At 49.2% G+C, this 15,993-nt stretch overlaps 1 protein-coding gene across 1 annotated transcript; it reads left to right on the forward strand.

The window, feature by feature from the left end:
• The first annotated feature begins 7,740 nt into the window (after nt 1–7,740).
• Nucleotides 7,741–11,919, forward strand: GFER (growth factor, augmenter of liver regeneration). Its single transcript, XM_027897268.1, has 3 exons — nt 7,741–7,949; nt 8,457–8,668; nt 9,288–11,919. Exons 1-3 carry the CDS (start codon nt 7,743–7,745, stop codon nt 9,448–9,450), a joined length of 582 nt encoding a protein of 193 aa, XP_027753069.1. The 5' UTR covers nt 7,741–7,742; the 3' UTR covers nt 9,451–11,919.
• The last annotated feature ends 4,074 nt before the right edge of the window (nt 11,920–15,993 follow it).

A 15,993-nucleotide genomic window follows, 5' to 3' on the forward strand; every position in this document is an offset into this window, starting at 1 on the left:
CGAAACTGTTCCTTGGAGAATGGCCTAGTGAGTCACGGCAGGTTAGTCTGGAGTGACACTTCCCATGAAACCGGGAGAGGGATGGCCAGATTCCCTCTGCAATCCTCAAGTGCTCCTCAACACGTCCTCCACAACACCCAGCCACGTCAGGGCCAGTCCTGTGGGGAAGGACGGATAACCAACTGGAAGAGGCCATGAATTCCCCTTCTCTGCTGGATACATTGGAACTCATACAAAAACAAGACAAAATATCATTTTTTAGACATTATTAGGTTTACTTTTTGACTTCTACTACTTCCATATTATTCTGCCATAAACCAGGACCTCCTCATGGGTAATTATTAACAGAAGGGTAGGAGTGGTCTGCCCAGAAGCTGTGACACTCCAGGAGTATTGCTGGTCGCTGCCGTTTCATCATCAATTTACACAACTTCGAGGGCAACAGTTACTTCTTCTTTAGATGTTTTACAAGGTACCAAACAGACCATAAATTAACAGATAACATGTGGGAGTGCACTGCCTGGCTTTGCCAAGATGGAGGAAAAACAAGTTTTCCTCCATAACTTCCATGATTTTTTTAATCCTGCTCCAAGAGAGCCCTGCCAAGGTGGAGTTCTGCCTCCTGCTCTCCTCGAGGAGCATCCCCGTGGCCATAAACTGCTCTGGGTATGGAAACATGTTTGTGTCACGGCAGGTGACTCAGTTGTTGTCATGGGGAGTCACACCAGAGTCCCTCCCCCGGGGTGCCCACGGTTGGGAACACCAGGAAGGTCATCCAGTGGCTCCAGGAACACCCACGGTCACCAGGGCTGTCCCCTCTGCTATTCCCAGGACAAGATCAGCTTCCCTTCCACGACAAATAAACACTGAGGGTCTTTGCTTTTCTTTGCAGTTCAGAGGGGGCCAGGAATAACTTCATCTGGTGGGTTTAACCAGAGTAGAGTTTGAGTGAGAGGGGTGACCAAAGGCAGCTCCCCACCGGCCCCTCCACAGCCATTTTCCAAGTCTAACAATCAACAGCCTCATCCCAAACGCCCACACATGGAGAAGAGCAGGAGCTGTGTCAGGAACACCCTTTAGGACATACAGAAGTCACGTCTAGGCCGGTGAGTGCCCTGTTCCCTCAAGGCTGACAATGTGTGGGACTCTGCATCAGGGATTTCCCTTTCTATGCCCAGCACAGGAAAGGCAAAGAGAGGGAAGGGCCTCAAAGCACCCCTGGGTGCAAGGAAGAGATATGAGAAGGCACAGCCGAGGGGGGCCCTCGCCTGGAACAAGACCTGTAGAAAAGCTCCATCTTTCCCTCCCTCACTTTCAGAATCAAAACCTGCCCTTTACTGCCCTGGAAGGTCACCTGTGATGACACACGACCTATCAGCACCTTTAATGAAAACCCCAGCTGCTAAAAGCTGATCTTAAGAGTACAAAGAGGGTTTAGACTTTTAATAAACAGAGAAACAGACCCTTATTTAAAAAGAATAATGAAACCCCAGACACTGGAGTTGACAAAAGTCTCCTTCACCTCACGAACAAAGGAAGCAGTTGAACTTTCACACAGGCTGGGATGAGAGATTTGCTAGTATCTAAACAAGAAGAATGTGTTTTATTTCGTCCTGATTTCAGCAGCTGCTGCAGGCTCTAAAGCATTTTTCTGTGGCCAGAGGGATCTGGTTCAGCAATCCTCAGAGATCCCATGATTCCATGGCAGTGCTGGTTTCCTGCAAACCCTTATTCTGCCCTTTCCATGAGGAGCCAGCACATGCAGAGGGGAGGATTCCTTGGGCACTTTAATTCTCCTTGTTGTTCCAAGCCTGTCTCTGCTTTCTCCTGCCACACTCCCACCTCAGCACAAGTCCCACTCCCTTTAATCTGCAGTACCCTGGGATGGATCATTCCCGGGGCATCCCTCGTTATCGCCCATCAGGACTCAGTCCCTGCTCTGGATCACTGACAGCTGATATAAAACCACTGCATCCCATCAAACTGCCTGAAACCTGGCACCAGCAGGCTCATTTTCCATGGAAAGCCCTTGGGATGCAGCTGGCCAGCCCTGCCTGCTGGGGGAGGTTTGGTGGTTGCCTGGGGTGTGTCGGACGGGCTCTTGTTTGCCCAGCACTTGTTGCAACAATTTCGCAGCTCCTTTGTAAAAGGGGCATATTTTCCTAAGGTCATGCAGAGGGCAAAAGGGTGATTCAAGAGGGAATCTTCTAGAAAGGGTAAGAATGTCACCTAAACCACTGCAAGAGAAAGTTTCCTTTCATTGCATCATTTTCTATGGAAAAAAAAAAAAAAGGGTGTTTGATGAGTGTGTGATCCGAGGCCAGCACGGTGTGTGAATGTGCTGGGACTCAGCCATGGGATGTGAAAGGAGATGGAAGGCAGGGTGGAGTTTCCAAGGGGGTTCAAGGCTCTGCAGTGCCTTAAACAGCCTGCCCTGCATGTTCCCAAACATACACACGGGGGAAATCCCAGCACCACCGGTACAGCACACAGCAGGTGCAGCAGGTACCAGGGAACATGGAACTCGGGAAAAATCTGTTCTTACTTCATGATAAATATAGTAAAGTGATCAGAGACCAGATCGCTGTGTTCCTTCCAGATTAGTCAGAGAGGTGCTCATCCCACTCCTCCCCTTTCCTCATTCCCCACGCCATCCATGAGCGTGCAAAGTGCCTCATCTCCCCTGGGGATTCCACCGGCAGTGGCTCCAGTTAAATGTTCACTGGATTTCAGGGCAAAGGCAAGACCTTTGTGTTCCTTGCCCCCTGCAGAAAACAGGGAAAGCAATATTTAATCTTCTCTCAAAAGCCTGGTGGGGAGAAGAGCAATGTGGAAGGAAACCTCGCTTCATTAATGATTAATTCTTAATAAGTCAGTGTAACACCTGTTACCTGAGAAAAACCTCCCCCACTGACTGAGACTTCCCGTTCAGTTGCTTCAACCTACTTCTGGAAAAAGGAATCACCCCAAATCAGGGAGATGAGGAAAAGGAAAGCACTGGATGTGTCCGTCCTGTATGGGACAAGCGATTTTAAAAGCTCAGCCCTCATAACAACACGGTCATTCATTTTTAGGAGGCAAAACAAGGAGTAAGATAAGGAAAGACCCTCAAAAATCCACATGGGAAACAGGTACAACATTTTGAATGGATTTCATTGCATCTTCTTTGAATGGATTTCAATTGCATCTTCTTTGAATGGATTTCAATTGCATCTTCTTCCTAAAGCAAAGGGTTCTGCCACCGCCAGAGATTTTGTGGTTTAATTATCAAGAGCCCAAAAGGAAATCCCCAATTTTGCTGTTTTGTGCTCAAAATGCATGAACTGATTCCAGGGATGCTCAGAAGGAGTCTGGGGAGGAGGAGACAGACAGGAGCATGACACAAGCAGGATTGGCTGGACCAACTTGCAGAAATAATTTGGGTTTCTCCCTGTCCCTGCCATTGCCAACATATACACCACTACTCCTGGGTTCTCATTTTAACCAGCAAGAGGATCCACACGTAAAATGGCACAAATTTTAAAATGATGAACTGCATCTCTGGGTATAGACCAGGGCCTGGGTTTACCCTGTGCTCAGTCTTACACCTCAGACTGCTCTGAACACATTTCAGTAGTTGCGGATGGATCTGAACAGAGATCAACATCCCACCCACTGGCAGTGAGGTTCTTTCCTGACAGCTGGGACATCAACTCACGCTTTTGACAAGTTTTGCAGGTGGTGTATTTCTTGTACACAAGCAGAACTGATCACCGTGATTCACTTACCTGGAAATATACGTCATTTTTTTCTGCTGCTGTTTCCTAGTTGGCTGTAATTCCTCAGACAACTTTGTGACTAATTCCTGGTTCTGGCTTGTCACTGGTTGGACTTTAGGCTCAACTCCTTACGTGCAAATACAAGTCAGCTTCCTGCTGGTGTATTCCCCTGGAGAGGGAAACAGTTACATTCAAGTGGAACCACCTAAAAACCATCAGAAAAAACTTGGGAATAGTCCTGAGAGGTACAGGGTAGAATTTTCCCCAAAAAACATCCCAGAATTGTGGAATGGTTTGGGTTGGAAGGGAACTTAAAGCCCATCCAGTCCCACCTCCTTCCACTATCCCAGGTCGCTCCAAGCTCCATCCAACCTGGCCTTGGACACTTCCAAGGATGGGGCATCCAAAACCTCTCTGGGCAACCTGTGCCAGGGCCTTTATTTAAAGCTTTAAAGAAATTACTGCACAGTCAGTAGTGTTTAGGTTCCCAAATGATGAAGGCTGGGAGAATATTAGTCCTTTTCCCAATCCATAAATGAGCATCCTGTGGTCACTGCTGAGAAAAGAGCCGTGGGATGATCCCTCCTTGGGATCAGCCCTCCTTGGAGCCAGCCCTCCTTGAGGTCACCCCTGCTTTGCTCAGGGGGTCTATTTAAGTTGGAACCTCTGCCTTGCTTAAACCTGCTGGGAGGATCCCTGTGCCATGGATTTTGCAGGGCTCTGAGGGCCAGGGGGGTTGTCCAGCCCCATTCCTTCTTCTTTCCCCAAGCCCCCACTGTCAGCTGCCTGTTGCCAAGCTCTTGCTTAGCAAGTGCAAAGATAAGAGCAGAAGATCAAACAGCTCTTCCCCTGAGAAAGGCAAACACACCCTTTCATTTACTCCAGCGCAGGTTTTACTGGTGCTTCCTGGTAGTTACTGTCATTGCCCTCTGTGTAATTCCATTGCAGGCACGGATTCAGGGGCACCTTCCACCAGCCCAGGGTGTTCCAAGCCCCATCCAACCCGACCTTGGACACTTGCAGGGATGGAGCAGCCAAAGGTTCTCTGGGCAACCTGTGCCAGGGCCTCCCCACCTTTAAAGGAAGGAATTTCTTCCTAATATCCCATCTGTGTCAGGATTTTGGTTGCTAACAGGCCCCACCATATTCCAGCTCCTAAATCAGTGCTGGAAGCAGAAGATCAGGTGGGTTAGGGATGTTCAGAGGGGAGCAGGAAGGAATGCTCCCATATCCTTCTTCTGCTCTGCACCACATTCCTTCCTTTGGATTGAATTAATTTGGCTCTGAGCTCGGATTCAATTAGAGACAGTAAAGTGAACTTCCTTGCTCTGATTTGAATCTGAGCATCTCTCTTTTTTTTTTTTTTTCTTTGAAATCCAAGATGATGCTGGCCCTGAGGACAAACAGAGAAAACTGGGAGCACCTCCCTAAAGATTGAGCTCTGCTCCTACAGCTGACCAGGAAAGGAGCAAGGGGAGCAACACTGAGCACGGGTCTCTGTAACCAACAGCTTCTTTCCAGGTTACGAGCTTTTTGTTTTCTAATAAAAATGCTTATACTTTAACTAACTTCATAAAATAAATCACCAATGAGGAAGTAAAGTCTATGAACTGCCAAACCAGTAGATTGCTGCAATTTCGAAACATTTCTGCAGCTATTTAATTGCTTGAAGACCAAACAATAAAGCTCTGTAGGAAATTCCCCGGGTCTCTATCTTTTCTCCTGATTTTACAAAAAGAATGAGGTCAACAGCATCATTTAAAACATTTATTGGTGGTTAACAAAAATAGATATAAAAATGTTATCCCTACTTGATCTTTCCTTCCTGTACGAAATTCAGCTTTATTGTTGTCTAGAACTTTAGACAAAGCCATTCCAGCAATTCCTATCAGTCACTCACGTGGATTCTCCCTCCCTCACAGATAGCAACAAAGAAATAGTCTCATAAAACTGAAAATAGATTGTAAAAAGAAGCACTGGTAGATAGGATGGAGATGCAGATCATCAGCTCAGTGCTCCGCAGAGCAGGAAACAGCTCAGCCATTTCCACGTGAAGCACACCAAGTGCTTTTTCAAGGCAAGTCTTTGAGGGATTTCTCTAAAACGATGCTTTTCCTACTAAACATTTACACCACACTCTGTTAAATATATCATATATACACATATTTATTTATTTATATATAAGATGATATTTTTATCTGCCTCCGTCCTGGACATACTTTTTTTGTGTTAAATAAAATAATGATATTTTTCACTTGGCCTGAAGGCTAGGAAGAGGAGAAAAGCAGCAGTGGCTAAAAAATTCACATTCTGGAGCGCGTTGCCCACAGTGGGAGACTTATCTTGTGCTCCCCTAACCTCTAATGGCAAGCCAAAAAGAAGGGAGAGACGAAGTCTGTGTTGGTCTCCAAGTTTTCACCCTCTGACCCCCACCAAGAGCTCCCTAGGGCCACTTTGTCTCAGGGGCTGGATGCAGGATGTGCTGCATGTGGTCACATCTGCCAGACTATGGGATAAGGAAAAAAGAAAGTGCTTTTATTAACCTTTCCAACTGGAGAGACCCAGTTCTGGAGCGTGATGGGTGCCAGACCATCTCCCAGGAGCTGGGTCACCATCCCCCTGTGCTCACAAGCCTGTGTCTCTCTGGGAATAGAAGGAAAGCTGCCAAATGTCCACTCTAGACCGAAGCTCTGGGGCCAGGACCGGGTTCTCCTTCACCCTGAGCAGCCCAACCCCTCCCAGCCACAGGCCAGGGCTCAGGTCGACGTGCCTGCCCTGGGGTGACATGCAGGAGGGCTCTGGGAAAGAGGAAAATCCTTCCTCAATACAGATTTACAAGCACGTGACAGGTGTTAAAAACATGCACGATTCCGCACGGGCGTGTTCCGATAGAGGTGCACGACTCGGAATCGAGTTAGCAACTTGTTTGTTCATTAAATCACTCTGTTGATTGTATGACTGTGCTGGAGATAACGCCGAGGTGCCACGGGCACGTAGGAGAGCTCTGCCACACACAATATGTACGTACTACAGAGTCCCAGGGTAGTTGGGGTTGGAAGAGCTCTGGGCATCACCCAGTCCAACCCCCTGCCCAGGCAGGGTCACCTGCAGCAGGTGACACAGGGACTGTCCAGCTGGGGCTGGAATGTCTCCAGAGAGGGAGATTCCACAACCCCCCTGGGCAGCTGTTCCAGTGCTCTGCCACCCTCCAGGGAGAGAAGTTTTCCTCCTGCTGAGGTGGAACTCGTGTTTTAGTTTGTGGCCATCGCTCCTCGTCCTGTCACTGGCACCACCGAGCAGAGTCTGGCACCATCCTCTGACCCCCCTTGGAGACATTTGTATGGATTGACGGGATCCCCTCTCAGCCTTCTCTTCTCCACGCTAACCAGGCCCAGCTCCTGCAGTCTCTCCTCATGAGATGCTCCAGATCCCCTATATACATAGATATACACGCACACACATATATATTTGTACGTATTTTTGTGCTCAGTTGGGAGGGCAAGATGGGAGGAACTGGTCCTTGGCACCTTCAGGGGGGACAAGGGCAGGCCCCCGCCACACTGAGGGGGAGAACATGAAGACCCCTTTTACACTTCCACTGAGGAGAACCCTATCCCATCCCATTTCACCCTGAGGGGAGGAACAATGGCTGAGGTCCCCTCACAGCGCCGGCGGGGCCATGGCAGAGCCCTCTGCACCCCCTGAGGGGGACACGCAGCCCCGCCACTCCTGAGGGGCGACGTGAGGGGAAAAGCGGAAAAGTAGAGGCGGGAGGCTCATAGGAAAGAAGTCCCCCTGTGTTCTCCTCAAACACAATATTTAAACACAAAGTTTGCTGCTGTTTTGGTAAAAAAACCAAACCAAACCAAAACCAACAAAAAAACCCCCACACAAACAGGCCCTCTGGCGCGGACCTGGGAGGGCCCCTCAGGGTGCCCGGGCGCCAATGGCGCCGCCCCGGCCCGTGCTGCACCGCGCGCCAACATGGCGGCGCCCGGTGAGGGCCGCCCTGGCCGGGGCTCCGCGGCGTTCCCGGGCACGGACAGCGGATCCTTCCCCTTCCCCTTCGCCGCCTCTCACGGCGCGGCGGGCAGCGCGGCGGGGGAGCCGCCCAAGAAGCCGTGCCGAGCCTGCACGGATTTCAAGAGCTGGCTCCGCGAGCAGAGGAAGCAGGCGGCCCCGGGCGGCGCGGTGAGGAGCGGGCGGGACGGGGGGAGCCTCCCCAGGCACCCCGCGGGCGGCTGGCGGCCCCCAGCCCCTGCAGAGCCCTCTGAGTCCTTCATCCTGCCCCTTCAAGTGTGGTGGGGCTGCGTGTCCCCCTCAGGGTGTGAAGGGGCCGGGGACAGGGTTCTCCTCAGTGGGAGTGTGAAGGGGATGTCCATCTTCTCCTCAGGTGTGGGGAGAGCTCTGCTCTTGTGCCCACTAACGGTGAGAGGAGGCTCTGTCATGTCCCCAGTGAGGGTGTGAGGGGGCTCTGCCGTGTCACACACCCCACACCCCCCCCCCCCGAGGGTGTGAAGGAGATTCGATTCAGAGTTTGAGAGTCTGAGCTTCTCTGAGAGTTTGAGGGGGGCTCTGCCATGTCCCCAGTGAGGGTGTGAAGGACCTGTTCCCCCATCCCACCTTCCCACCCAGCGCAGAGGGGCTGTTTCCCCACCAAACCCCGGTGTCCCCTCACAACCCCCTCTCCCTCTCCAGGAGCTGGCGGTCGCAGAGGAGAAGGAGCCCCCTCCGGACTGTCCCCTGGACAGTGAGCAGCTGGGCCGCAGCACCTGGGCCTTCCTGCACACCATGGCCGCCTACTACCCCGACCGGCCCTCCGGGACCCAGCAGAGGGAGATGAGGGACTTCATCAACCTCTTCTCCAAGTTCTACCCCTGCGAGCACTGCGCCGAGGACCTGAGGGAGAGGTGAGTGCCCTCAGCAGGTTTTTGAGGAACTGAGGGAAAGGTGAGTGTCCTCAGTGGGTTTTTTGGGTTCCTGATGGAGAGGTGAATGTCCTCAGTGGCGTTTTTGGGTTCCTGAGGGAGAGGTGGGTGTCCTCAGTGGCGTTTTTGGGTTCCTGATGGAGAGGTGAATGTCCTCAGTGGGTTTTTTGGGTTCCTGATGGAGAGGTGAATGTCCTCAGTGGCGTTTCTGGGTTCCTGAGGGAGAAGTGGGCGTCCTCAGCAGATTTTTGTGCTGGAGGGGCTTGCCAGAAATGCTGGGCCGCAGCAGCTATTTTGCATACCAGCAGCTCTTCCTGCATTTGGGGTTTGTAGCTACCTGAACTGGTTTCTTCCATTATTGCATCAATCACAGGCACACTTAGTCAAAAAACAAACACTTGTCCTCGTGCTGTTGGGTTGTCTGTGGCTTTTCCAGTTGCCAGGACCGGGCAGTGAATGAAGCCAAGCTGCTGCTGTCAGTATTCTGTGGATATTTAGTGATAATTACTGTGCTCTCTCTGGGTTCTCTCTGGGACTCCATGCCTGCTGTGGGTACTGATTTTGGTGGCTATAAAGAAGTAACATTTGTTTCCTCTTGCAGATTACGGACAAATCAACCCGACACGAGCACCAGGAGTAACTTCTCCCAGTGGCTGTGCCTTCTTCATAATGAAGTGAACAGGAAACTGGGGAAATCTGAATTTGACTGCTCCCGTGTGGATGAGCGCTGGCGGGATGGCTGGAAGGACGGGAGCTGTGATTAACCTGAAAAAACCGCCTTGGGAACCCAACAGACCAATCCAACCCTTGTCAGGGCACTGCAGGGAGACAGGAGAGTCAGGGACTGTGTTTGTGTGTGTGTGTGACGGACTGCAAGGTGAAAGGAGATTAAGAAAGCTTATCCTAACGATATTTTGGTACATGATCACACTAATGTATTACCTGAGGGACTGAGGCCTTACGTTTGGCGCAGGAGTTGCCAGAAACCTGTGAGATTGAGTCACTGAGAAACTCGTGGAGACCTTTTCATGATGACATTTCCTTATTTTAGGGGCATTTGCTTAGGATTCATTTTCCCTGAACACAGTTGTGTTCTCTGCAGGCATTACCCTCATGTTTTAGAAAATGCATCTGATTAATTGTGATTTTCATTTCTGTTCTGATAGAGAAAACTCATGCTGGGTTTAGTGCCAAGGCTGTACCCTCAGATCTCTCTTTCCAGAAACTCCAGTGTTTGTTGTTAATCTTGGATCCACTTCCTTTGATAAAAGGCCTGAGGGCAGGCACATTTAATTTAAATTCTAAAATCATGGAGCCCAGATTTCCCATTTTGGTTTTGTGTTTCAGTTTATCGTGTAAGAGGCCATGGCAGAAAGGGAAACTAAAGCATCTCCTCATCTGAGAAACGGAACAAAGTATCAGTAGGGGGAAATTCAGATGTTTTAAATGAATTGCTAATTTTCTTTGGATCCAGAAGTGATTTTGTGATAAGTTCTACTGAACTACTTATTCTTAAAGCAAATAACCTCTTTGTTTCTGCTGTGAACCTTTGTCTGGCATGAAAATAGCTCGAGACTGATGTCTGTGATGAAGCATAGTCAGCTTTAATTACTCTGAGATTAAATTCTTGATTGGGACTTGCTGGCCTGGCGCATACTCTGGTGTAATCCCCAGCTAAAAATCTCTCTAGAAAAGGACTTTGCAAGCCCCCAGGAGTACCTGAGTGCTGCTGAGGACTGTGATGTCAGCTTTGTGTGGTCTTTATTGCAGAGGGGACTCACAGGAGCCCCTCGGGGGGATTCCTCTCTGGGAACTGGCCAGAACCCAAACCCTCTGTATTTTCCTGAGTCAGCTGTGCTCCAGCCCTGTGTTGGTAAGTGGGAATGTCAGATTCCAGGGAAGTAACGTTATAAACCAGTTACCCCACAGTGCATAAAACACAGGCCTTTCTAAAAGGAGACACCTGCAGAGTCCAAATCATTTCAAGTTCCTCACGTAGGTCGTGATCTCATCCCTTCCTGCGCTTCTGGCCGTGAGGAGTTTGCACAAACCCTGACAACAGCAGGTTTTTTTTTTTCCGTCTGTGCTTCCTGCTGAGGTTTTCTTGCACATTTTACTGAGCTTCCTTATTTCATGCCCCCCAGCACACCTGTAACTTTACCCCTGCATTCCTGTCGAGCGTTAACTGGAAATGTTAATGGTGCTGCTGTAATTGGAGTGATGACAGCTCTTATCTGGGACTTTGCTCCTCACGCCTGTGTGTGGGGCCGCTCAGTGGTTAGAAAACCAGTAACAACTTTGGAAACACATTTTAATGTTTTTTATGGCACAGGCAAGCCCTTTCAAGTCAGACCTGTTAAAAGAAGATGGGACATTTTATGGACTGATGATTCCTGAACTCTTTTATGTTGGAACGTCCCTAAACACAACCCCAGCCAAACCGATGATAAGGTACTGCAGGAAGTGTGAGATCTGTCTTGTGATTGAAGGTATCGCTCAGTTTATTAGAATTGCTCAGAAAATTTTCCTCTCAGCATGCTGAGGTTTTTGGAACAAATAAATCCCAGCCAAGATTTTTGTGTTTTTGATAGTAGACTCAGTCCCCAAAAATGAAGCACATCGGTATCCGCTAGTGGGGAGGGGACCAACAAAAAAGCACTTACTAGGAGTGAAGAGAGGAAAAAGAGTGTGAATCCTGCTCTAAACCAGGGGGAGCAGCTGTGGCAACACACAGTTTTGGTCACCTTGAGTGGGTCAGGGAGGTGGGAGAGGTGAGCGGGAGGAAAAGCGTGTCCTGTCCTGGCAGGGGTGGGGCAGAGCCTTAACACTGAAGTTGGCATCTCTAGCAAATGCTTCCCAAAAATGAGGCCACCAGCTGTGGCTGCCAGGATGTTTTTAGGGCACTTTCTCTCTTTGCTAAGTGGCCATTTGATAAAATCTGTGCTTGCACTCTGTTCTCTCCTGTTTTTAGCTTGGCAGAAGAGCTTTGACTTACACATTTCTCAGGCATATTCTCAGCTCTGGGGACTTGAATGTCTGGGGAGAGGGAGGATTTGTTGTGCTGCTCATTTGTACCACAAGTTTTAGGTAAGGAATTTCCACTGGAGATACTTGTACCCATGTACAGAAAATAGTGAATTCTCTAAATGCACTTGATTAAATCTAGTTTTAAAAATCTCTGTATTCAAATTATATTTCCTGTTGATGTAAAGATAATAAAGCGAACAAGTTCATTCCTGGTTCCTACTGCATGGGATGGTAGGAAAAGGGATTATACTGTGCTGGTGTGTCTAACCTCTGCATGCCAACATATTCCAGTTCTATATTTCCATATATTTATATGTTTAGATATATACTGTTATATTATAGCTTGATGGCTCAGGTGAGGTTCTGTGATTCTGTGTGCATTAATCAGGCAAGGTGGGGCTGCTCCTGGTCCTTTTCTGTTGTTCTGCTGAACTGATGGAATTCTCTGCGGGCCAAGAAGCTACAAAAATTCAGGGATTTTGTACACCAGGTCTGTCAGGTCAGAGTTTGGTTTAATGTGGGAATTTTGATGGGATCCCCGTGATTTTTGACTTGCTGACAGCGTTCAGGGCAGTGTTGGAGTTGGGAGCGGCTCAGATCTTGCAGATTTGGAGCAGGGTGGCACAGGACATTTGTCATGTCATCTCCACCGCACAGCCACACACATCCCATCCCATTTCCCGGGAAAGGGAAGCTGCCCCTGTGAGGAGGAGCACGGCCAGGAGCAGGTGCTGCCCGGGGGGGCTCGTGGGGAGCTGCTCCTGTGTGACAGGTAGCCGATTGATCTTGCAGCTTCCCAAATTCCTGGCTGTTTCCATGGCTTGCATTCACAGCTGGGCTTCACTTTTATTTTTTCCTTCTCGTTTTTTCTCAGAAAGCAAAGAGCAGGAAGCCACGAGGGACTCGTCCCCTCCATGGATGACAGGCAGAGTTGCTGAGCAAGTAGCAGTGCAGATGTTGGCAGAAGCACCACTGTGCCTTTGACATTTTTCCAGGGATTAGCTGTTCCTCTGCAGTGTGTTGGGTGTACACAGTCTCCTGTTTACTGTAAGATTGACAAGAATTGCTTTGCTTCTTTGTCTTTTGCCTCAGCCTGTTCCAGGCAGTGTGTGAGATTCTTCCTGTTGGAGTTTCACAGGTTTGGAGAGGGGAGGGTTTAAATTTTGGGTTGGGTTTTTTTGCCCCTTCCCATCACCACTGATTTGTTTTTCCATTCCTGGCTGTTCAGGGTTTATGCCTGAATGATGCAGAGGAGCAGTGGAGTATTTTGTGCAGTCAGGATTGAGCACTTCAGTAGGAACAACCAACAGGGTGGTGTGGAGTCAACTCTTGACTTTGTAGGCTAATAGGGAATATAATAAAACAGGGAAAGCAGACCTTGGAAAGCTAAGGAAAACAAAGGAAAGCTAATGGATGGAGGGAAATCAGCAGTTAGAACCCTGAACTGTGTTGGGATCAGCTGGGACACTGCCCTGGGTTGGCACATCCCACAGGGAAGTTTCCATGAAGGTTTATGCTGATTCCAGGCTGGCTGTCACTCAGTTCGGTGGCTTCTGTGTGTCGCTGCAATGTGCTGCACGGGGAAGAGTTGCTTTACAGTTCACCAGGCCAACAGCAGAGGGCAACAGAGGATGGATTTCATTGCATTTCCCTTTATTTCCTTGTATTTCCTTGTATTTCCTTGACTTTCCCATCTCTTCTCTGGAACAGACTGCTCCAGATACCACGTTTTACCTCATCCTAATCCCTTTCCTGTGATTTTGGGAGGAGGTTTTGGTACCCTCAGATACTTTTCAAACTACCGTGCAAACCTCTTGTATAATTACCTAAGTAAGGGTTGTGTATAATATACAAGTAAGGGTTGTGTTATTTCTTTGCCTGCAGCTGAAATCTGCACGTGGAAAACCCTGGATTCTGTTTCCAGCACGTTTCCTGCCTGGTCTTCAGCCCCACAGATCGAAATTCAGTTCTTAGTCACAAGCTTCTTGCTAGACACAGGTAAGTCACTTCACTTGCACTTCTGCAAAGTGGGGATAAAAATAGAGTTTCAGCAGCCTTTGCCTGTATTCCCTATTTAGATGAAAATCTCTTTTAATGTGCTTGTGCTGCACAGCCCTGGGCCTGAGAGCATTCACAGTTATAAAACCACTCAGCTCCATCCATCCCAGAAATCTCCTTTACATCAGGTTACATCCTTCTTGTGAGTCTGAGGACCTGTTAGTGTTATGTTCAGCTAAGAAATTAAGCTTTTCTTGTTTTCAGTATAACACTGCAAACCCCTCATTCATTCCACAAACACTGTGGGCCTTCTTTCCCCCAGGAAAATTTTTATTTTCTGTGCTGTCACACGAGCAGAAATGGCCCTGACAGAAGGGCTGAGCTGGGAGAGCTCTTCTGGCAGCAAAATCGAGAGCTCAAATGAGCACTGGGGAAGCTCTTCATGTCTGAGCACGGCTTGAGCTGCTCTGTGTCCTTGGACCTGCCAGCTCTGCCCCCCTCGTGCCACCCCTGCAGGGAGCAGGTGACAAACACCAATATCAGCTTGGTTGGTCAGGCCCTGTGTGAGGGGACTGGTGTATTCCCAAGGAGGCCAGTCTGGAAACCCCCAAGGGATCCTATTCCCCTTTCCCAGCTCCTCCCAGGGTGGTGAGCAGTGGCTGAATCAGATCAGGTTGCTGGTTTGCCAAAAACCCCCAACCTTTTGAGTCTGTGGGATATGTGGAGAAGAAGCAAATGCCGAGTTGATGAGCCGTGGAGTGCACAGGCAGGGCCAGGGTGTTGTCACCAGTGTCACAGTTGCACCACTGAGACATTTTGAAACTCCCTGGGGTTTTGTTCAGTTTGGGTTTTATGCAAGCACTAAGATATCAGCTCTCCTGTTCAAAACCAGGGCTACCTCAATCCACTGAGTTCTGTTAGCCCAAAGTTCAGTTAGCAAAGCTTTCCACACATTTTTTAAGCACACTTCTCCTGGGTTTATACTTGCACAGTAAAGGCTGGGTCCCACCTGAGAAACGGCTCTGCTTCCCAAGTGGATGAGTAACCAGCTCAGAAGTGATCCTCCAGATATTTTTGGATCTCTTAGGATGGAAGGCTTCAGGAGCTTTCCAGTGACAGTGAGGTAAGGTGTTGCTCACCAGGGCACTCTGGATTTCTAAGCTCCTCTCAACATTTCCATCAGCTCTGGTTTTTCTAATGGCTGAAAGCAGCACCAGCCAGGCTCCAGTGAATGACAAGCAAAGCATTTCGGAGCAACAACTAAACGAACATATATATCAAAGTGCTACTTCAAGCCTGCTGCCCAGGGAATGTGAAGGACAAGCTGTTTTCCTGCCCACGCCCGTGCCAGGGCCGGGCCAGACCTCGGGGAGCTGCTGGAGTTGGTGGGCTGGGAACGTGGCCGGAGCCTGGGTGGCTCCCGTGGGGCTGGCACTGTGTCCTGCACACTGGGATTGCTGAGCCAAAGCAGCTGCACTCCCAGCACCTTGTCAGAGCTGCTCTGAGGACAGGGCAGTTTCCCATCACTGTTCCCCCCTGGACGGGGCTTGGAGCAACCTGGGCTAGTGGAAGGTGTCCCTGCCCATGGCAGGGGGTTGGAATGAGATAATCTTTAGGGTCCCTTTCCAAGCCAAAGCATTCCAGAGTTCTACAACTTTTTTATTTCAGAGCTCTTAAGTAGAAAATGTGTCTGACTGTTTTGCCTGCCAAATCAGGAACATCCCACTGCCACAGAGAGAATTCCTTTGGTCCTGCTAAAGAAAACAGATTAACTGGTCTTGTCCATTATTCAGCTTCTTATGGGCCAGGTCCCAATCCCAGCCCTTGGCTGTGGGTGGGGCTGACATGAACAGGTTTGGAAGAAGGAGAAAGCCCCCCACCTTGTCTCCTCCAGGTTGTCATGTCCGTGTATTTACCCCTGAGTAAAACCTGGTTGCTTTTTTGTGATGGAAACAAAGGTTAAGAAGTCAGTGTGACCACAAGAAGCAAGAGGCAAATCCATACCTTTAATTAAACTCCTGTAAAATCGGAACACGGACAGATCACAGGCACTAGTCTGTGTGCTGCTGTTTGTTCCCTGCCACTGAAATCCAGGGGGAGTGGTAAATGCAGCCAGAACTTGTTCAAACTGAACTGATGCTCTGGAAAGTGCCATTTCCAAATGCTGCTGCTCTCCATTTGATGGGGAAAATGCTGAAGGTGCAATATTCTTCCCTGTTATTGGCTGACTCTGTGTATCCGTTGATTTGCAGCAATAGGAAGTGAAATAGAAAAGGCAGTTT

The sequence above is a fragment of the Empidonax traillii genome, unplaced genomic scaffold (assembly GCF_003031625.1).
Source record: "Empidonax traillii isolate 1590-97213 ecotype Southwest subspecies unplaced genomic scaffold, ASM303162v1 scaffold534:size827195, whole genome shotgun sequence".
Lineage (NCBI taxonomy): Eukaryota > Metazoa > Chordata > Aves > Passeriformes > Tyrannidae > Empidonax > Empidonax traillii.